This window comes from Scomber japonicus, chromosome 4, assembly GCF_027409825.1.
Source record: "Scomber japonicus isolate fScoJap1 chromosome 4, fScoJap1.pri, whole genome shotgun sequence".
In the NCBI taxonomy this organism is placed as follows: domain Eukaryota; kingdom Metazoa; phylum Chordata; class Actinopteri; order Scombriformes; family Scombridae; genus Scomber; species Scomber japonicus.
The window spans coordinates 5,046,365-5,069,875 of record NC_070581.1 but is presented as its reverse complement, the minus strand read 5'-3'; the positions used below and the strand labels follow the sequence as shown (position 1 = coordinate 5,069,875).

Below are 23,511 nucleotides of genomic sequence, written 5' to 3'. Positions count from 1 at the left end.
CATAAGACACATTTGATATATCTGGTTAGAAGTCACATTACCTGGGTTTACTTAAGACGAGGCTAGTAATATTCTACATTTTTCCTGTTATTAATAAAGCCAATGGAAAGACCTACACAAACAATGCATTAATCCTATTAAGAGAAGTATCTCAATTCTCTGTGCTCTGTTAGACCTCCACATGCACACTCAATCCTACGTACGCCATCTTGCTGCTAGAATTACTCACTAGTACATATTAATCTGCGGTTGAAAGTAGTCCCCAAAAATGCAGTATATCCTCCTGTTTGAGTCATTTTTGCTAAAAACTACAATGCCCAGCTGTTGTTAGAAATTAGCCATAAAAAAGAAGAGACTGTATATCTGTGTCTTCAATAAGAATCAATGGGTTAGGGAAATTGTGAAAATACTGAGACAGACTTACATGCTGTTAGCTTTGGTCTTTCTATTGACAACAAGGACAATATGGAATAATGCTGGCCATATCCTGTAACAGTTTATTCAGGAATGTAATGATATCCAAGTCAGTATTATTTTTTTCTGAGCAACATGATACACATTGTGATTGTAATTGTTAGCAGATGAAAGCAAAAGACTCTTGTTGGGTTGCTGATGGTGTAAACCTCAATCAGAATCGGAAAATATTGTATTTAAAGCTGCTATAATTAATTAATTTACAATGTATAATGTGAAATGTGATGCTTGTGGTCATGAACCCACAGATACACAGCTCTGCAGTTTGAGCACTCGACTTTACAGAGTTTTTTAGAGTCTTTTAGCTCAGTGTTTTGGTTTTACAGAAAATGTATTGTTTTGGTTCGGTCTCGCTGCTCTCATTAGACGTGTTCTCAGATATAGCAGGCAGCTGTTTTCAGTGAAAACGCTCTAAAAACCCAATGTCTCTACTGCAAATTACACTCAAATAAAGTTAGCAGCTAACTTGTGAACATACAGTAGTAGAGCATTTAGCAGCTAAAGAGCTATTTTTTCTTAGGAATTGTTGGACACTAAACAGAGTGAATGTAGGACTTTCATTCACCACATGGCCAAAATCATGACTCCAAATGAAAGCTAATGTTAACTTGTGTCTGCTTTCTGTGTAAATAAACATATCATTGCTAACATGTCACCTAGGCTAACATAATAATGCGTCAGTGTTGTGTTTACAGCTTGTTGTACTGCCCCCAAGTGGCCAAAAAAAGAATTAATACAGGTTTTTACATTGCACCATATGAAAGGTGGTATTCACAGAGCTATGATTATACCAATGATGACCATACTTTAATAGATAGTCAGATGTATTGATGTGATTGATTGAACCCGTTGTCTACCTTTTTTTTATCATGCATTTTAAGCCTTTGAAACAAGGTTTCACATCTGAATCCAGTTTCATCTCTGCCTCAGAAATGATTTGATGTGATGACAGTGAGTGCGATCAATAGAACAGAGTGGTAATGTTTTATCTCCTCTATTCCTTTTAGGTCCTGGTGGTGCAGCAGTAGCTACCTCTGAACTGGATCCACTTCCTGTCTCTGATATATCAGCTGCCTTTGCCTCGCTCGCCCCTCTCTCCGCCCGTCCATCTTCCCTTCATCCCCGCCTGTCAGTCTGTCAGCCCGTCCGTCCGTCCGTCCATGGACTGGTCGTGACCCTGGAGGGAGGGGGACAGAAACGAGGAAAGAGCGGAGTCGCAGAGGAGACGAAGGAAAAGAAAGCTGGATTCATTCAGACATCACGCTTCTGAAGTGCCCCTGCTTGCTGTCCTTCATCCCCCTCACCCTCCTCCTCCGATTATGGAGAATTAAAGGAGCAGTGGGAGGCCAGGGCAAGATAGTGAGGAGAAAAAATAAACCAACGCCCCTTCATTACCCTTTTAATTTAAAAAAAGGGTTTAGGTGTACCATTATAATTAGACATTTTGAAGTAAGCAATCAAAACAGAACCGAGACTCTTTACTGTTAAGCACATGAACAACCTTCCACCAACCAAACGAAAGGGGAACTGAGTCGAGACTACAGAGAGAGAGAAGGACCAAAACAGAAAAAGGAACTTTCTGACATGTCAACAACAGCCACGATGGGCGAAATGGCAAACAGCGCAGTGGAGTTTTATCCCAAAGGGACTCGAGGCGGGGGTGGAGGTGGAGGAAGAGCGGACGGCAGCAATGCAGGGGGAGACTTTGGGGTCACAGTGGAAGAGCTGAGGGAGCTGATGGAGCTCCGAGGGGCTGACGCCTTGACTAAGATCCAGGAAAGCTACGGAGACACAGAGGGGCTCTGCCAGAGACTACTGTCCAGCACCACTGAGGGTGAGCAAGCCTGGATCGTCCAATGGTTGAATGGGTAAAAAAAGTAGATGGGTGGGTGGGTGGGTGGATGAATAATGGAGGAGTATATGGTTAGATGAATGAATGGGTGAGAGTACAGATGTATAAATAGACTGATGTAGGAATGGTTGGGTGGATGAGTAGACACATGAATGGGTGAATAGTTTGCTGGCTCACTGGATGGATGGATGGATTTATAGAGTGGATGAATGGAGATGGGGTAGCGGGGAGATGAATTGGTACACTGAGATTATCTGAATGAACGAGTGGAAGAACGGATGACACTGTACTCTCGGTTGGAGTCACACATAAACACCACTGCATTAGTCGCATTGTTGCAAACTGTGCCTGAATCTGATCATCATCATTTGCCTCCAACAACTGGAAGTGATGAGCTGCGGTCACCAATCATTATATAACAATCTAAAATTTAGTTTTAATACTAACCCGCTTGGTGACAGAAACTGACCAAGACAACATTAATTCCATGTTGTGCACTCATTTCACTTCATTCACTTCACTGCAGTAAAACACATTTCAAACAGAAGGATGAAATGATGAACAAAACGCACTCCCGTCCAAACAGTAAAATCACACTTTACTCCTGGAGTGTAATCGTGGCTATAGAAAGTGACTTTGGGTCGTGCTGCGTGCTCAGAGAACATGGCTGGATGGATTGATTGATTAATGAATGAGGGGATTATAGTGGATGAATGATTGCAAAATTGATAGAGTAAATCAATAAATGGATGATTGCAGTTAGAGGGTGCAGAGAATCTCTGATTGTACACATGCAATTATTGCAGACACAGTATATTTAACTGTGGGTTTATGCAAAGGGATTAACCTATTTTGATTATTGGTTAAGTTATTGAGAATTGCATTAACTTATCAATTAATCATTTTAGGGCTGGGACCAACTATTATTTTATGGTTGGTTAATCTACAGATTATTAAATAATTATTTAAAAAAGAAAAAAAACGAAACAAGCAAATCCTCACCTTGTGGAAGCTGGAACGAGAGAGTGTTAGTTCACAATGAATGAATGAATTGCAATACATTTCTGGTGATTGACTGAATGCTTGATAGACTAATCATTTGAGTTGTAAATTATTATTCATTATTAATAAAAATAAATAATTGTTCGTTGCAGCTTGCTTGTGAAAAATGGGTTGAAAGTGTCTTAAAATTGCCTGATTTTAACATTTTACTGACTGATTAGTGGATTCACTGCTTCTGCACTGTTGCTGTAAGTGTTACTGATACTGTTCAACTGCAAATTTAAACACACTTCCTAGCTAATGTGATTATGCCAATCAAAGATCTACAATGACTAGTGATCGTAGAATTTAAGTCTTAGTGTGTGTTGCGTGTGTTCGTGCATGTGCACACTTACATGTTCTAACAGGGGTGTGGTACCACCACTACGCCCACTCCTTCAACTAGTTTGTAACCTAGCAACACAACAGCAGAGAGAAGTTGGCTGAGGAAGTCAGCAAGAGAGAGAAAGATGACCGAGAACTGTGAGATGGAGATGGTGAGGAGCAGAGAGGGGTGAATGCAGGAAGAAGACTCTGTGTGTTTGTGTGTACGTGTGTGTGCGTGTGCATGTTCAAGTGTAAGCAAAGTCTATGATGTGTGTGTGTGTGTGTGTGTGTGTGTGTGTGTGTGAGTGAGTGCAAAGGGGAAAGAGATGCAGAAAAGGTGAGCGAGTTGGTGGGTGTAGAGTTACGGTAAGTCTGTGTTGAGTGTTGCTAATTTGATACTGTGAGCTGGTCAGGAATCAGTGCATCAGGTCCCAATAAACCAAGCATACACACACACACGCGCACACACACACACACAGAATCATGTATCAGCAGTTGTCTCTACAAAGCACAGTTGGCAAACAACGCACATGAACGTACAGACACTTTGCTCTCCGCACACTTCTTTTGCACTGTGTTGACTTTCACCAATTTCATACGGTGTCATGTGACGTGACAAACCAGCCGGAGCCCAAACTCGGCTGAAGAAACAATGTTTGTCACCTTGTAGCAATCTAATGTCATTAATTGGAACTCCGTCTGCTCAAACTTGTGACCGATCACTCAGAACTCCACAGCTCAAGATTTTTTCTGCTCCGCATCGGAGACGTTTGACAGTGCAACAAAAGCTGCTGCCTCTTCTTAGCGAGATCACAATAGCAATGATCACAGAGGAGGATCATGAGTTGGCAGATCAGATGGATAGATGGGAAAATATGGGTAGAGAAACACTCATGCGTACAGAAATGCATATTTCCAAACAGCACGGCAAAAACAGATATGACACACACATACACAGACACACACACACACACACACACACGCATATACATTATGAAGCACTTGATTGCTGCACATCAGCTGTAACAGGATACACAGAGCAGGGGTTAAACCAATACAGAATGAGATCTCTCTTACACACATACACACACTGATATGGATATCCCAGCACTGCAGTATGAGACCATTAAATCCACATTGAAGAGAGAAAAAGAAAGAGGAGGAGAAACAATGAGAAAAAGAAAGAAGGAGTGAAAGAAAGAGTGTTTGTGTGTGTGTGGTGAACGGGGGGTATGAGGGGTGAGAAGGGAAAGCTAGAACAGCTTGCCGCATTGTCAAGGACACATCAAGGGGAGATTGAGAGAAGGAGAAAAAGAGAGTAGGAGAGCCAACGAGAGAGGGTGAGGAGGAAGGGAAGAATGGAGGGATGAATAAGAGAGGGAGGAAGGAGGGATGGACTAATGAAAGGAGGATACGACTCGCTACGATTACTCAGCATAAGGTCACCTGTTTTCTCTCTCCTCTGTCTCTCTGTCTGTCTCTCTCTCTCTCTCTCTCTCTCTCTCTCTCTCTCTCTCTCTCTCTCTCTCTCTCTCTCTCTCTCTCTCTCTCTCTCTCTCTCTCTTGCCTTGGCCTGAACCCTGTTGAGCATCATATTGCTACACAACTCTACATATGAGCCACATATGACTCTCTGCAGCAAGCACACTGGACCAGAATGTCTCAGAATAGACACACACACACACACACACACACACACACACACACACACACACACACACACACACACACACACACACACACATACAGGCAAACGGATGCAAAGGTTGTCACTGATCTTGGCCAACCACAGCATACAAATTGTTGTTCTCCCTCCTCAACTGCCAATCCAAAAAAAAAAAAAGGAAAAGAAAGCTCCAAACCTAGCACACTGGAGGAATGACATCACCTGTTGCTGGGCAGAAACCTGTTAGAGACAGGAAGCCCTGGACCTGATATCCTGGTCACCATGGAAACTGAATCACTTAGGGGTGAGGTTGAAGGGGAGAGGAGGGTAAGGATGGAGAAGTTGCAGTGAGCCTGGAGACGAGAGAGACAGTTCGGAGGGAGGAAAGTCAATTTGGGATTAGCTGCCTTAATTCTTAGATTTGACTTGGTTTTATGTTATTAAACTATGTAACTGGATGAAGAAAGTTTAGTCTACTTGGCTTTGTATTTTTTGGATGTGATTTTTGGATGTGCTAATGTGCAGTGTGTGTCTACTGTCTTAGTGTGTGCTTGTGATAAATGATAATGGATGAAAGTGAAGCTGGAACCATTTGAATGTGTTCAAACTTGAATTCAAACTTTTTTTTGAAACAGCACTAAAGTAACTTGCAAAGTAAGTGTGCTACTGTGCATGCAGATGTGTTTTGTCTTTCTCACTCCTGGCAAGTGAATTTCCGCTTTCTGTTTATTTTATTTGTCCGCTCTCTCAATGCGTCTCTCAGGTCTCAGTGGGGACCCTGCAGATCTGGAGCGTCGGGGCCAAACGTTCGGCCAAAACTTCATCCCCCCGAAGAAGCCCAAGACTTTCCTTGAGCTCGTGTGGGAAGCACTTCAGGATGTCACGCTCATCATCTTGGAGATCGCTGCCATCATCTCCCTCGCACTGTCTTTCTACCAGCCTCCTGGAGATGAACATCAGGGTGAGGAGAGGGGTGATGGGTTGGGATAAGGGGGGGAAAGAGATGTAGAGCAGAAAAGAGAAATGTAGGAAGCTGAGGTTGTAGGAATAGATGAAAGAAATAGTAAAGTGAAAGCTAAATTAAAGGAGAAGGGTGCAAATTTTGTGGCCACAGGTACAGAGTAATAGTTAATCTTAAAATATATGCTGTGTCTAAAATCACATGGTGACCATTGAGGACGGGAAGTATCCATAGTTACACACTCAACTTTTACTGTTTTGAGTTCACCAAGGTATAAATAAAGTATTAGTGCACTGCATTTTTCCATAGTTTTCAGTGTGAATGCACTTATACACTCAACATATTAAGTATAGAAGTACACAATTTGAGACATTAGTATATCACTAACACAAGTAGGGAAGAGTAATGAACTGCAGTTAAAATCACTTGGCCAACTTTTTCAAAGAATGGACTTTAGCTAACATTAGCCACCATAAGCTAATGTCATGCAAGGTTACTGCTTATGAACTCTACTTTTAATATGTAACAGGAAGAATGTGTCATTTCTTCTGTCTTAAGTTATATAGTCTTGCTTTAAAGATAGCTTCATCAGTAAATATGGTGTGGAAAATGAAGTGGGAAGAGGGTTTAGTGAGCTACACATCAAAATAAAAGCAGCCTCCCTTTGAAGTGTTCAAGTAGCACACCTCGGTGCTGGAGAGCCAGGAGAGACGAGAGCTAAGTTTTGCAAAAGCATATGATTCAACTGGGCTGACATTTTACTGTGCTGAATTTGAATTTGAAATTTTGCTTTAGCATTGGGGCTCAGATGTATTCAGATAATTTACAATTTAAAGTACCATCAAAAAAGTGTTTGTGTAGATGGTGTTAATTCATTATCATATTCATAGATGTATAAAGAGAACTGGATACAGGAAGAGCACCGGGCTATAGTAGATTTGACATAGTGGCCAAACCGTGTAATTAAAATGTCCTATGATGCACACTGGCCCAAAAAGACTTTTTCCATTGGACTGAAATTGTTAAAATATAGTGTGTGCAGTAAGTTTTCATCTGGGTATTTCCCCAATGCTGTATCTGGTTCTCCTAATAGATCTATGATCATATCATACTTTGCTTCTGTTCATGTTCTTGTTTGGGTAAATCAGAAAGATCTGCTATGTAATAATGTAATCATCATCATGGGTTTCATGGTGAATGGATGAAAATGCAGAAAATGAAAGCATACTAGGACAACAGACAATAGCCAGAGAGACGAAAAATGAAAGGGACTGCCACATTGTTGTCATCAGCTCTCTGGTGTTTTTAACCACAGTAAGAGGTCATGATTGACAGGAAGTGGGCTGAGTGGAGAGTTGGAATAAAAAGGGGAAACTGTGGCTTTGTCTGAAAACCTCATAGGGCACCCTAGATAACAGTAGCATGCACAAATATCCTCACATTAACAGATAGAGTGGTGTACCATAAGCATTTACAGTCATGTATGTCATGAACCTTTTTGAACTTCTGAATGTTAATAAATCAGTATGATTAAAGTTTAACTCAAACTTAAATGACACATGTTAAAGAATCAAGAGATTTTTTGTCTCAAATTTTGTCTTGTCTTCACACAGATTGTCACAGATTATATGAAAGATAGTGAATTTATTTCCACCAAGCTAGTAGTTCAGGCAGGTTAAGTCCTATTTTATTCATTTGTGATATCATGTCTCTAGTTGTGTTCCTCATGAAAGATCTAACCAACTGTCCCTTTGGTCCCCTCTCTCTAGCATGTGGGGAAGTGTCTGCGGGTGCAGAGGATGAAGGTGAGGGTGAGGCCAACTGGATCGAAGGTGCGGCCATCCTGCTCTCTGTTGCGTGTGTCGTCTTGGTGACAGCATTTAATGACTGGTCCAAAGAGAAGCAGTTCCGGGGTCTACAGAGTCGGATCGAGCAGGAACAGAAGTTCACTGTTGTGCGGAAAGGAAATGTCATCCAGATCCCTGTGGCTGACATGGTAGCGGGGGACATGGCCCAGGTTAAATACGGTAAGGAAGCAACTTATAAATATCTTCACCATCAATTAGTCAGTTTAGATTTTTTCAAATTGAATTGTTACCCAACTAAAAATTAAAATCACAAATACACATCACAAGGTATCCTTTTTGAGTTATTTGACAAGCAGTCAAAACCTCAAAAGGAACGAAGGTACTATAGGGTATTTTATTTATGTATAGTTTTTGTTTTGTATATTGATACAACTTAGAGCTAATACTGATAATCATGAGTGATGTGTTTGCATTTCAACTAAATGTCTCTTGCTGAAATTCTGCCGATGTAAAAAAGAGAATATTTAAGACAAAAATGAATAAATGAACTATTTTTCCAAAAGGAAATTATAAAGTTCCTGAATGGTCTTTTCGAGATCTTGTTACTTCTTCATGGAGCTATACCAATATTTATGCCATACTTACTACATGTCCTTAAATGAATAGATTGACATTTTGGGGAACAGAATTGTTCACTTACTTGCCGGGAGTTAGATAAAAAAAACACCCAAAAAAATCCCCACTAACTAAATGTTTATCTTCTTTAAAATAGGTGGCACACGTCTTACCTAACACCTCCCCAAGGAGATAACCATACATAAATGTCCCGGTTAGGCACCCATGCGTTGACAGGCCCCTAACCAAAAAAGTCATAAACCACAAGGTGAATCAAACACTGATATGTACTTGTCTGTGTTCAGGGGACCTGCTGCCAGCTGACGGCATCTTGGTCCAAGGCAACGATCTGAAGATAGATGAGAGCTCTCTTACAGGAGAGTCTGACCATGTACGCAAGTCTGTGGATAAGGATCCCATGCTGCTCTCAGGTTTGTTTTCACACTGTAGATTTTTGTGCTATGCCACCCTGGTACTACTTGGAGGACATCATCATTTAATGATTGTCTGTCTGTTTATGTAAAGACACATTTTGTGAATGTAATAACTGAAGGGTAGCTCTGCTCTGATGTGACTAGACCTTCTGGCAGTAAACTAAATAAGTGTATACTAAAATGTAATACTATTGCTGTAGTCCAATTTTGTTGGGGTTATGTTTCGCCAAATCTAATTAAAGTATATGCACATAGCACAGATAAAGTAACAGGAACTAACAATAAAACATGTCAAATGACATCACAGTCTGCATTACTGTATCTTATATGTATCTTGTATTGTTAGATGTTCTTTTTATTATGTCTATCCCAAGTGGATGATAAAACAAACTTTCTGAGGTAAAATACTTGTTACAGCCCTGTTGTGACCTGTGATAGTTGCTCAAATGTTACTGTGCCATACAGTAGTAGATACCCATAGACTATGGATAGAGATAGAGATAGAGAAAACCTCAGTATTAGCTAAAATGTTTTCAGATAAAAAACATACAGTTTACCAACCAAAAGTGGTTGGTGCCAAAGCTACCAGCCTTGTAACCTTTGGTATTGTGTCTCACATGATTTTCTAACTTGCTGGTATGTCCAAGATTCAAATGAGTTCAACTTAAACTCTGTTTAATACTGAAATGTGTCCTACTTTAATTAACCATTTCTCTTAGTTCTACGCAGCAGTTTAGTGTCTTTCAGCAATTTTACTGTTTTGGTTGTCTCTCACCACTATCATCAGCAAACAAAGTTAGAGAACAGGTGATGAACAGCAGTTAATGAAGACCAAAACAGAGCTTAAAGGAGAGTGAATATTGGACTTGCCTTTAATCAAATAATTGCGACTTCAAATGCCAATGCTACTAATGTTAGTCTGAATCTGGTGAATTAATAAATAATAAATAAGCAACTGTGCTAACATTGCAATGGACATGGTGATGGATATGTGGATGTTGAGTTAACAGACTGTTACACTGCCCCTAAGTGGCCAAAAATCCATTATTTCAGGTTCGAACAACAGTTCGTCGATGTTTCAAAGTGTGTAGAAAAAAATCATAGCTTAGTGACTTAAGATAAGAATGTTCCAGATAAGAATCTGAAACATGAAAAAAGAAACTCATAGTGAGGAACACTAATACGTTCATTTAAAGACTCACCACGCTTTAGGTTATCCAGAGTTTAACTCGACTAGACTAGCCTTCAAATGAATTCCTTGGCCAAACTACTTAATGTCTGACCCAGAAGGCTAAACCCCAAAGGCAAGGTCAAGTTTACACTTCTCATGGCTTATGTGATGATGTGTTGAGTTGAGTTGTGCTCTCAGCACTTCTTTCAAGCTAAGTCTGGAGTGGTTGGCGCAGGTCAGACCATTTGTCCTTGTGCACTGAGAAAGTATTGAAATCCTTTTGAAGAACCTTACAAATATTACAAGGTTACAATTTGGTGTTTCATATCTGTTCACATTTTGGCGCCACTTTGCAAGCACCACTGGTCTTTCCATTGACCCTAACCTGCAATATGTATGGATGTTAAGGTACCCATGTAATGGAGGGCTCAGGCAGGATGCTAGTGACGGCGGTTGGTGTCAACTCGCAGACAGGTATAATCTTCACTCTGCTCGGTGCTGGAGAGATGGAGGAAGAAGGTAAAGAAAAGAAAGGTAAGTAAAAGAGAGGAACCGGTGGAGAGCCACTGAACATTTACGAAAAAGGTGTATTGGACTGTCACGAAAGAAAGATAGAAATATATTTGTAGAGGCTCTGGAGCTTCTTAGTAGTTTTATCTGCTCATGAAACAGTAAAAGTAAATAGATGCTAACGTAACCTAGGAAAGAAGCTTACAGGGAGACAGCCTCTTTCACACATCTCCACTATCTCCATGGATGAATACTTCAAACTGCTTTTGAGTAGGTTAACGTGCACTGAGGCACAGCACAGTGTGCATGTGTATGTGTGTGTAGAGTTAGTTGGGTGCCTAACTGATTTCAGATAAGAGCTTCAACAGGAAACACACCAGTTTAACCTCATAGATAATTTAGCCCACATCCTCTCTATCCCTCTCTCTGCTCCCTGTTACCCTTTGGTTGCCTCACGTTCTTTACCCCCCCCCCCCCCCCCCACCCCCCCCCCCCCCCCACCCTACATATCCATCTTACTCTATTTCTCTCACTTCGTGTCTCTCACTTGTTTACCCCCACTACTGCACCCTCTTTCACTTTCCTATCTCTCCTTCCCTCCCTTAATCTGAGAGAGAGAGAGAGAGAGAGAGAGAGAGAGAGAGAGACAGAGAGAGAGAGAGAGAGAGAGAGAGAGAGAGAGAGAGAGAGAGGGACAGAGACAGAGACAGAGAGAGACATAGAGAGGCTGCAGATTGAATCAATTATTGAAAGAGCAGGGGAGAGTGAGAGAGCCGGAGAGATTCAGTGAAGAGTGTTGGTTGGTCAACGCATGAGGCATTAGGCTATGCTCAAATTTGTTTTGAAAAGGGCCTGCAGTCAGAGCAGAGCTGTAGACAACAACAGAGGCTACACGACCTCTCAGAAGCACTTAAGGTTAATATCATTATCTTGTGCACTTATCCATGCCTCCTCCGGTTTTCACTTGTGCATAGGTATGCATATGGTATCGTTGGCATCCGGAAAAAGGCAGGAACGGACAGCGACAAAGCAGCCGATGATGCTTATTTCATGAAAGAATACTGCATGAATACTTGCATTCTGTTTCCAAAGTGTTAGTTGCCTTATAGGATGTATTGCACTCAGTGCAGCAGCCTCTGTGGGCTGGATCACTCAGACAGACATCATTTACTGGAGCTAATACATTATTCATAAGACTTCTACAAATGCCATAACTTGTTAGTTTTTCGTCATGCTATATGGGTTTGCTACAGGGCTGTTTACTTTTCTCTTTGATCTGTCTCTTAGATTTTATTCAATTACTTTTTTTGGTTTCATATAGTCATCTGCAACCATTCTACTAGAAGAGTCATGCGTACATATTTGAGTTTTTTATTCTTCCATTTTTGTTCTCTTTTGTTTTCCCTTTTTTTGCCAAATCCTCTCATGTACCCCCCAAAACTTTCCCTCCTCACACATTCCCCCAGAGGACAGTACTCAGTTGCTCATCTCTACAGATGCCAGTCACAGCACAGTCACCAATGGTATGTGAGCATAAAGTTGCCTGCCCCTGCCCCTGTTTCCTTTCCTCGACAATGAATAGACCCCAGTACACGGTGCTGTGAAAGTGACAGTGATATAAGATGGACTTATACATTTCAAAATGTCTCTCAGTCTCCTGACCCAGTGTATGACATGTGTGTGCCTTTATTACACTTCCCTTCAGTATTGTTTCTTTGTGGGTTTCTGTTTTAAGAAGTGTGTTTTTTGTCCATATGAGCTGTTGATGACTATGAATATGCACAAACACATGTGAACACTACTTTTCCATAACTGTCTGTCTCTGTATTCCCTCATCTTTATATGCTACCCTCCTTTTCTCTCAGGAAAACAACCTGATGGAGTTGTGGAGAACAATCAGAACAAAGGTAAATGTCTGTGCATGTTTGTCTATGAAGTTTGACTTTGGATGTGGGATGAGCTTACGTCATCTTCAGGTGCAGTGCTGAAGAGCGTGTCTTTCTCTCTCTCTCTCTCTCTCTCTCTCTCTTTCTCTCTCTCTCTCTTTCTCTCTCTCTCTCTCTCTCTCTCTCTCTCTCTCTCTCTCTCTCTCTCTCTCTCTCTCTCTCTCTCTCTCTCTCTCTCTTTCTCTTTCTCACTTGTGTGTATGTGTGTTTTTCAGCCAAGAAGCAGGACGGGGGTGTTGCCATGGAGATGCAACCCCTGAAGAGCGCAGAGGGAGGGGAGGTAGAGGACAGAGAGAAGAAGAAGACTAATGTTCCAAAGAAAGAAAAGAGCGTGTTACAGGGCAAGCTCACCAAACTGGCTGTTCAAATTGGCAAAGCAGGTGAAGAACTGATTTAAGTTTAATGCGTTGGCAGTCATTAATTAACACTCTACAGTAAAACTTAACACATAGAGTCAATTAAGTAACCTTCAGTCCCACTGAGCTGAATGATAAATTCAAGAAATGAATTGTGGGAGTTGAAATGATTTTCTAAAGTGCTGTAAACTGTGATGAAGTTTCATCACAGGTAGGGGAGTGAAATAAATGACTGTGTAAAGTCATACTAGACTGACTGAGTGACTCACTGATCAAGTGTCTGTTTTTTGAATCTCCCCACAGGTTTGGTGATGTCGGCCATCACTGTCATCATCCTGGTCCTCTACTTTGTCATCGACACATTTGTGGTTGAAGGTCCGTGTGAATGCAGTTTCACTTACAGGCAGATCTTATTTACCACTCTGTTGACTGTGACGCACTCTTCAAAAAAAAAAAAAAAAAGCCCTTAATGTGAGGTGTGATGTGTGTTGCAGGTCAGATGTGGCTGACAGAGTGTACTCCGGTCTACATCCAGTACTTTGTCAAGTTCTTCATCATTGGAGTCACTGTGTTGGTGGTGGCTGTCCCAGAGGGCTTACCTCTCGCTGTGACCATCTCCCTGGCTTACTCTGTCAAGGTAAACCCACCCAGACAGTTTAGTGAATGGATATTCACATATGTAAGTGCAGGAGAAGGAGATCTGTAATATATTTGAGTAATATAGAGCTTTAAGTGTATTTCAGTAAAGGGTGTTTTCACTTTCACTATTTTGCCCACTTTACATTTACACTTTCAGATGGGTAGAATAGTGACTGTCCAGCTGTCAAAATCCAGATGAGTTTATATAAATTAGGGCCCGACCGATACTGGATTTTTGGGGCTGATGCCGATACTGATATTAGGGAGTGAAGAAAATCTAGATATCGATATATCAGCTAATAATCTTATGTACATAAACACACTTTTTCTTACAAATGCAGTTACACTTGTGACAAAGGTATGTAATGGAGGCATGATATTTCACAGTTTAAGATTAAACTTAGTTTTTTATAAAATGACATCAGTCCACTGAAACAGTAAACTTCACTGAAAATTCAATACGTAAACTTGAATTAGGAAAAAGGTTTGAATAAAATTCAGCCTATCTTTCAAAAAAATATCGGCACATATCGGACGGCGTCAACACCCATACGATATATCTGTGCTAGGCCGGGCTCTAATATAAATGTTCATCAGCGTTGTCTTCAGTTATATATCCGGTTTACTGCATCCAAGTGTTTAAATGACAAAATAATGGGAAGCTTTATTGTGAATAATTTACAGGAAGTGGAACTTGTTCTTCTTTGAGTTAATGGAGCTTTGTTAGCAGTGCTAAAAAACGGTCTAAACAACAATATATGGAGATGTTTGGATTTGTTCAGAGCTTACCAACTTGATGTGTGGTGTAATAACTCAGCATGACTATCCCTAAAACAATGGAAAAATGCCAAATTGTGAGTGGAGCGGAGCAGCGATTTTATGCGATATGCGTAGAGCAGATGTCCATATAAAGAAATCTATCACAAGTTGACATCAGCTCGGGCTGAAAGTTAAAAAATAACATTGGAAACTTAACATTCAGAGCAGTCCAAGCCCATGCTTTTTGCTCAGAGATTACTTCTACTCATGTCTCTGTCATTAAAGACACCGTGACATTATGTCTGAAGATAAGGAAAAGTGTAATAGGTCCTCTTTAATAATTCAGCAATTTTCAAGTAATTACTTTTTTCTTTGTCAGACTAAGATTATAATGGATAGTATGATAACAGTATATTTGATATAACATGTGTACAAATGCAGGAACTAGCCCCACTTCTGGAACCAAACCTATGCCCTTAATTCCACTGTATATTCCTCAGTCTGAAGTTGCACTACTGTGTGTGTTATAGGTCATTTGAGGATTTTCTGACTAATAAATCTTAATCTGTCATGCTAGTATGTTTATAGGAAGCTTGGTATGATGTCACTCGTGATTAGCCACATTGGCTTCAGGTCATTCAGTCAACATCACAAACTGTTCTTACTTCAGGAAAGTATATGCTATCGATAGCTTTTACACTCACATCTACGAAGTCTGTTGAAATATAATCCTAGTGTGCAGCTTATTTTAGTGACGGCATCAGTATAAATAAAAGTCTTTACTGGAAACATTAACTATAATGAATGGAGTTATCACAAAAAAAATCTCCTCATAAATGCACCTTATGTAATTGGCTTGCTTCACAATATTAGCCTTCATCAATCACCATTTTTTACCCACACCAGGTTATATCAGTCTTTCCAAGAGGTACGCACTGCAGCATTTCCATCAAAAATGTCCTGAATTGCTAATTTTATCTGCCCCTGGATTTTCTTTCAAGGGAACAGTTACTGAATTGTCCCCTGTCTCACTCTCTCCTTACCTCCATCAATCCATTTCTGTCTGCCTTTGTACTTCCTTCCGCCCTCTATCCATTACCATGCACTTCTATCCCACCCCTCACATATCCCTCTGCTCTACATCACTGTTTCATATGTAGAAAATGATGAAGGACAACAATCTTGTACGCCACCTGGATGCATGTGAGACCATGGGCAACGCTACGGCCATCTGTTCTGACAAGACCGGCACCCTCACCACCAACCGCATGACGGTGGTGCAGGCTTTCGTAGGTGAGTGAAAGGCGAAAAATTCTTAAATTATGATAAAAGAAAATTCAAGGAGTATGGCTTTATTAAGCATCTGTGTTTCCTGTGACATCATAATGAACACATGATGCAATTCTTAGAAACATGCGCTCTTAACAACAACACTCTTAATAAATAATAAATGCTTTATAACACAATATACTGAGTTGTAAGCAGATGTAAGGACCATTTTAAGTGTTAACTAATGCATATCAAATATTCTAACTTTTCCAATGAAGCATCCATAGCTAGGCTTGTCACGAAATCTGATTTTGTTGGACGATATATTGTCTCAGAAATATTCGCGATAAACAATATCATTGTCATTTAAAGATAATTTTGTATCACTGATGATAATATAACAGTATTATAATGCAAGTGGGGTGGGGGGTGGGGGGTGGGATTGGAGAATGGGCACTACGCTTCTGTAAAAATGCAGACTGCCTTTATGGGCCGGGACAGTTATTGACCTGTAATTCTGTGTAAGTGGCATTGCTCGCTTCTGTAGTCCCCACTCAGGGTGTGTAATGTGACATGAATAGCCTCTTAGCTGCTAATGTGAAGTGTGGCAATATTGAGTTAAAAAAAATATCAAGGATATGTCCATGTATTATACGATAAGTCCATATATAAACATGATGATGTTGATAATTTAGTAATTGTACCTTAAGTTGATAACGCCATTATTCTGACAGGCCTATCCATAGCTGATCAATGATAAATGATGGAGTATAACTTAGCTGCAATTATATGTGTGTGTAACAGTTAATTGTATAAAAACATGAACAATCAATGACAGGCATGTTTAAAACTGATAATTGATGTTCAAAAACTCCTGTTCAAAAGTTTCCCAGAGCTTTTAGCTGTGTCTCATGGCTTTCTAAAGTGACGTGCCAGATGGTCTGTTACACGGCATCATCTGAGTATTGATTCTTGGGCAGGCACTTTCAAAAAATACTTGGTCATCACGTCTATCACTGTCTTACTTTGCAAGACAGCTGGATTCTTTACGCTGATTGGTTTGGACACAAGCGCATAACTTGAAGCCTGACAAGATGGACTCCTATGTGATCTCATGATGTGATCTCTTGAATCCAGCTGCCTCACAATGTAAATGACCTTCATCAGTGAACGGAGTTTGCACAGAAATATCTCTAATTGTTAACAAACATGTCAACAAAAATCTGTTCACAACAACATTACATAACTCATTGTGGCATGTTGTTTATACGTTCTTGTTTACCAGTGTTGTTCTCTACTGAAAGGCTTGAGAAATGGATTGGTCTCTCATTGTGTGCTTGAGTGCTTGATTTCATATTTGACTGGACAGGTCTTTGTCAGCTTAGGTAGTTACTATATGTATCTCCTACACTTAACATATACTATGGCATAGGCGTTCCTCAAGGTACTAGTCTTGGCCCAGTTTTTTTTAAATACATTCCCCTACCTACAGTCACATTACCATTGTTTTGTAAATTGTGCCAATTTTATATCTTTGTTTTATCTTTGTTAGTGCAGTCTGTGCTGATTATAGCCCAGCTCACCATTGAAACCAATAAAAATAACCTTCTATTTAATAGCATGAATGCCTTTTACCCTTTGGCTATTTCTATCATTAGGTCTGCAGATGGGAAAGATGTCCAGATATGCTGATCTCATCAGTATCATAGGATATTAACAGTGGTGGTGACAAGAAACAGTTGGAGGTAGCACAGGGGTGTCCAAACTATTCTATAAAGGTTCATGTGGTGGCAGGTTTTCATTCCAACCAAGCAGAGGAGCACACCACTCATTTAATCAACTGATCTCACACTTCAGACAGTTGATTGGTCGAATCATGAGCTCTTGATTGGTTGGAAGAAAAACCTGCAGGTTCACAGCCCTTTATGGAATAGTTTAGAGATTCCTGATATAGGCTGAATGAACAAATATAATTAATGATATGTATTAAAGTTAGATTGGTGTTGCCTAGGTGACGTACACCATCGTTTGATCCCGGACCCTGGACAGATCAACGCTCGGACACTGGATCTGTTAGTCAATGCTATTGCAATCAACAGCGCCTACACCTCCAAGATCCTGGTGAGTCATGTAGAGACTGAGATATCATTGTTTTGCATAAAGTAATTTTCTGGTTTTATCCTTGTTTTTTCTTGCAGACCCTTCAGCAGTCCTTCATTGTTAATGTTTGGGGAAAGGGGGGAATACAGGGGATTCTGAGAATAATTTCACCTGTCCTTCATCATTTTCATTTCCTCTTGCCTCATCTATCTCTTGTCGCTTCTATTCTAACTCCAACTACCTTCTCCTTCCCCCTCTCCCTCCTCTGTCCTCCACATACTCGCTGCCTCTGCTTATTCCACATCTTCCGATCTGACTTTCTCGCTGCCCCCTCTAATCCACCGTTCCAACTTGCTTCAATCTTACTCTCTATCAGCCGCCTGATGTTGAGGGGGGTCTGGCTAAGCAGGTGGGCAACAAGACGGAATGTGGCCTGCTGGGATTTGTATTAGACCTGCAGCAGGACTATACCCCTGTCAGAGAGCAGATCCCTGAGGAGAGACTGTACAAGGTAGGGAACCTTGCATCACATCCACCATCACAAGTTCTAGTTTATTTTTAGCACTTTGAAATAAATGACAAGGTATCTTCTGCAGCCTTAACTGAAGGGTCTATCACACTTTATCACAACAGACTATCAATTGTATTGCTTGTTTGTTTATTTGCATCATCTTGTCCCAAGATTCTTTATTTAGTGTTTCATTTGTAGGTGGACAGTTGACCCCTTTACATTATATTAGATTCTCAACTTTGGGGCCAGGACTCCTTGTGGGGGGAGGGGGGGTCACTTCATTTGCATACATATTTCTAAAAATTAATAAATACACAATAGAATAAATGAACAAAACTGTACATAGAGTATTCTGGCAATGTGCTTTACCCTACCATCACATTCGCGATCACAGCTTTCTGTGACAGCTTGAACAGAATACACAAATGCAGTGTGTGCCCTTTTGTTGATCCAGTAGGTCTAAATTCTGTGCTGTGTTGTATAGTACACAAGGACCATACTAGCTGGTGTTATCTTTCAGAAATGTTACCAGCATAACTTCCCTTGCATCTTTGTATCCTCCCAGGGACAATATCAGAATTAAAAGAGAGAGAAGATGGCCATGCATAGATCCACATAACTAGGACTTCAAAGATTCAAGGATTTTTATTGTCATCCCAGCTAAATACATACTAGAAAGAGTATCTACATGGCTGTTCTGCCTTGGAGCAGTGGCTACTAACCAGAGAATGGTTTGTGCACCAACCTTTGTTGATATATGTACAAAGTCCACCTCCTCTAGTTTTCCCCAACAGGTGATTTCGGTCCAGAGAATCAGCCCGTTGAATTGTAGAGCAATGCAGCATTCACTGGGTTCTCTCTTGCATAAATGCTCGCATCACCATGTTACAAAACACTCCCTGCTAGCCAACACTGTCTCAACAGTACAGCACACTCAAACAGCCTTACCACACAAATGCTTTGATAAACTTCTCTTCTAATTAATATATATACATGAAAACAGATCGAAGTTAAGCTCTAAAATGTAAAAATATCAATACATAATTTGAAATTTAGACGCCCTGAGACTCACATCATCACACACAAGCATCAACAACTGTGGTGGAGACAATTTCCATAACCTTACATGATTTTACATCCATTTATTAGATGTAGGCACACACTCAGAGCTGAACTTCCAGTCAGGCATATGTCCCTCAACCTCTCTGCTAATTTTGTTGTTCTGAGTCATACCTCCCTCTCCCTCTCTCTCTCAGGTGTATACATTCAACTCAGTGCGTAAATCCATGAGCACGGTGATCAAACTACCCGATGGTTCCTTCCGCCTCTACAGCAAAGGAGCCTCTGAAATCATGCTGAAGAAGTGAGTGATGGGGAAGAAAGTGGGGGGTAGACAGAGGACTATGTGATCTGAGAGGACATTAGATCATATGAATTGATAGAGGAAATCATTTTTTCCTTCTGTGTAACCATTTTCTGTCATTCACATCTGTCCAGGTGTTCCTACATCCAAGATGCCAATGGAGAATCACGCACTTTCCGCCCACGTGACAGAGACGAGATGGTCAAACAGGTGAGACACTGTAGATCGATGACTAAAAGCTCCCATTTGCAGAAGAATGATATCTTCAGTATCTCATTCTCAAAGGATGTTTGATGGAGCAGCCTGGTGAAATAAGGGTTTATGATGTTGATTAGTTCGAGTCTGGCCTGAGGCCATTGTTGCATATCATCCTCCATCTCTCTCCACCCTCATTACTGTCAGTTCTCTGCTGTAGTGTTCTAATAAAAACAAAAATGCCTAAAAAGGCTAATAATAAAGGATTAGTTCTGGAATATGCTATGTCATGTTTTCTTTAGAGTAAGACGAGAACTGACCACTCTTAATCTTTGTACACTTAATATAAACCTACATTCAGAAGATGTTTAGCTTAGCTTAGCCTGAAGAATGGGAAAACAGCGATACAGCTAACCTGGCTTCAAAGATAGAAAATAATAAATCTGCACATCTGAGATGTAAAGGTTTATACTCATGTCTCATGTCTATTACAAGTTAAGCTAAAGCTGAAGACAATTAGCTTAGCCTAGCTTAGCGTAAAAACTGGAAACAAGGGGAAAGAACCAGTCTGGCTGTCCCCAAAGATAAAAAGTCCAGTCCAGGGGTTGAGCATAGCTCAGCGGGTAGAGCGCCCGCCCAATGTGTTGAGGCTATAGTCCTCGTTGCAGATGATCCCCGTTCGAATCCCGAGCCGAGTGGTCTTATCCTGCGTGTCATTCCCCCTCTCTCTGCCTCCTGTTTCCTGTCTATCTCCACTGTCCTGTACATTAAAGGCAAAAAAAGCCCGAAAAAATATACTTAAAAAAAAAAAAGTCCAGTCCAGTCCAGTTTTAAAGATGAAGGCAGATAGACTTTTTATCTTCAGAGAGAGCCAGTTTGGCTGTTTCCCTGTTTCCAGTTTTTAGGCTAGGCTAGGCTAGGTTAACTTAATTGTCTTCAGCTTTAGCTTAGCTTGTAATAGATACGAGAGTTATATCAACCCTCACATCTATCCCTTAGAATGACAGAATATTTCCGTGTTCCCCAATGTGTTCCTCTCATGTGTAATAATCATTTCTTTCTTTTGAATTGATGAGTATTTTCCCACCCCGAGATAAGCCACTGTTTGTCTCCAAGATAAATACAAAGTCTGAAAAGCTGACAGGTCATTTAACAACACAGCAGATGGTGTGCAACAAGATTTAATACTTCCTGAAACTGTCATGATAACCGCTGCATACACCCACAGTATTGTCATAATAATGTAGCCTTCTCTACAGCTACGCTGTGCTTAGTTAGTTGTCTTTTGTAAAACAGAACTGCCATGCTGACTCAGTCTAAGGTATACCTCAAATATTAGCCAGCAAAAATATATTCCACACATTCTAGATAAGTAGTAGCAGTTGAAATCTCTCCACACACCAGAAGCAGACACAGAATGTGAGCGAGCAATAGTAACCAGCAAAACACTCATTATTTGTTCCTCATACAGTACAGCAGATTAGCCCATGCAGACTGAGCCAGTGCTGTTTCATTGACTGACAGGCTGACTGACCTAAATTTGGCTCATGATGAACACAGCTTCGGTTGTGAAAAAAAAACACAACTCCCCTCCTTACACAACTTCATTCCAGCTCAGTAATTCAGTTTGCATTGTGGCAGCTATATGTCATCTCTTCTTTATATCATATTGTCTTCCCGTTGCTATCTGCTGGGGGTCTTTTCCCTACAGCTGTGTCAGAAAGTATATTTGTGTATAATTGACAGTAGAGAACATGTTTCTACTCTAAGTGGTCTCTAGCGAGATGAGATTTTGCTGACCATAGTTGTAATAATGATTGATTACCAGGTGATCGAGCCAATGGCGTGTGAGGGGTTGAGGACCATCTGCATTGCATACCGCGACCTGCCGTCTAATCCGGAGCCAGACTGGGAAAATGAGGCAGATATAGTGACAGAGTTGACCTGCATCACTGTGGTAGGGATAGAGGACCCTGTTCGACCTGAGGTAGGGGTACTAATCCATAATATGCAAAATCTAATCTGTATTTATCAAAGCCATTGGCGTTGTGTTTTTGTGTGAACAAATCTCAACTGTCTCCCTAAGGTGCCCGATGCCATCCGTAAGTGTCAGCGTGCAGGCATCACAGTGCGGATGGTGACTGGTGATAACATTAACACAGCCAGGGCCATTGCTGCTAAATGCGGCATCATCCACCCTGGGGATGACTTTATCTGTCTAGAGGGCAAAGACTTCAACCGACGAATCAGGAACGAGAAAGGAGAGGTGAGTCGGGGTCTCATGCTGGTTAAGTGCAGGGTAATCTTACATAGCCAGAGGAAGTTTACGATTACTGTGTTTAATTAAATGTACTGTAATCTGAAAAAATAACTAGTAACTAAAGCTGTCAAATAAATATAGTGGCATAGTTAAAAGTGTAATATTTCCCTTCATATTATAGTAGGATAGAAGTATAAAGCAGTGTAAAGTAGTGTGAATGTAAAATTACACAGTAGGTACAGTATTTGAGTAAATGTATTTAGTTACTTTCCACCACTGTAACCTGTATTGAACCTGATTCAAAAAGTCCTGTAGGATTTTCATCTTTTTTTCTTGTATAAGACAAAAAAAAACACCTCAGGGGTGTTAAGGATCTTTCTGTTAAGGGCATCCAAACAAGTCTGCTCCAACATCAAATTATCTCACATTCATGTCTAAGGTTCCCAACCCATGTCACCACTGCTATGATTAAATCTACTTTAGTTAGTCCCCACTATTAAAGCAAACATTTGTATAGGCTTTGCTTTCATCTTACCCATTTGGTTTCATCATTTGAATTTAGCAGAATGCTTAATGGGACGGATAGCTGCTCATTAGTGCTGTTGCTCTGCACCTTTCCATGCAGCGTGAATTTAAATTTACACTCTTAAAATGCTGCATGTAAATTATGATTATGTAAGAGTGCTGCCTCGTGAAATCGATTGCAAGAGAGCAATGTATAAGAGCCAGTTTCACAGTGCATCTTTGATCCTCCATCACACCTGTGTACAGTTTGGGTCTGCCTGAGAATCTGGATCAACAGTGACATCTAGTGTCAGAAGAGTATAGTTTAGAGAGGCTCAGTAACGCCATTTATTAAACACTCTCACCTCTTTTCTCTCCGTCTGACCGGCAGATTGAACAGGAACGTATCGACAAAATCTGGCCCAAACTCCGTGTGTTGGCTCGATCTTCTCCAACTGATAAACACACACTGGTCAAAGGTGAGCCTTAGCTTTATTAAGCCCAACACACAAACACATTCATTTGCACACACGTTTTTCACCACAGCCTCTCTTTCCTCCCCATTTGCATCCAGGCATCATTGACAGCACCATCATAGAACAGAGGCAGGTTGTCGCAGTAACAGGAGATGGAACCAATGACGGACCAGCTTTGAAGAAGGCTGATGTGGGCTTTGCAATGGTAACCTGAAATATTATTCACCATAACTTTGTAAATGGTGTTAAAACCCTTCTTTAGCTCATTCATGAT

General features: G+C 40.7%; 1 protein-coding gene across 1 annotated transcript in view; it reads left to right on the top strand.

Moving 5' to 3' along the window:
- The first annotated feature begins 2,058 nt into the window (after window positions 1-2,058).
- The window catches only part of atp2b3b (ATPase plasma membrane Ca2+ transporting 3b), a 36,694-nt gene continuing 15,241 nt past the window's right edge, over window positions 2,059-23,511 (top strand). The window contains exons 1-18 of the mRNA XM_053318361.1: window positions 2,059-2,308; window positions 6,124-6,321; window positions 8,091-8,348; window positions 9,050-9,175; window positions 10,758-10,883; window positions 12,725-12,766; window positions 13,021-13,185; window positions 13,465-13,536; window positions 13,656-13,798; window positions 15,720-15,852; window positions 17,840-17,949; window positions 18,305-18,439; window positions 19,696-19,802; window positions 19,937-20,012; window positions 21,826-21,984; window positions 22,084-22,263; window positions 23,153-23,240; window positions 23,336-23,442. Coding sequence (XP_053174336.1) covers window positions 2,059-2,308; window positions 6,124-6,321; window positions 8,091-8,348; window positions 9,050-9,175; window positions 10,758-10,883; window positions 12,725-12,766; window positions 13,021-13,185; window positions 13,465-13,536; window positions 13,656-13,798; window positions 15,720-15,852; window positions 17,840-17,949; window positions 18,305-18,439; window positions 19,696-19,802; window positions 19,937-20,012; window positions 21,826-21,984; window positions 22,084-22,263; window positions 23,153-23,240; window positions 23,336-23,442 — 2,475 coding nt within the window. The remainder of the gene's footprint in view (window positions 2,309-6,123; window positions 6,322-8,090; window positions 8,349-9,049; window positions 9,176-10,757; window positions 10,884-12,724; window positions 12,767-13,020; window positions 13,186-13,464; window positions 13,537-13,655; window positions 13,799-15,719; window positions 15,853-17,839; window positions 17,950-18,304; window positions 18,440-19,695; window positions 19,803-19,936; window positions 20,013-21,825; window positions 21,985-22,083; window positions 22,264-23,152; window positions 23,241-23,335; window positions 23,443-23,511) is intronic.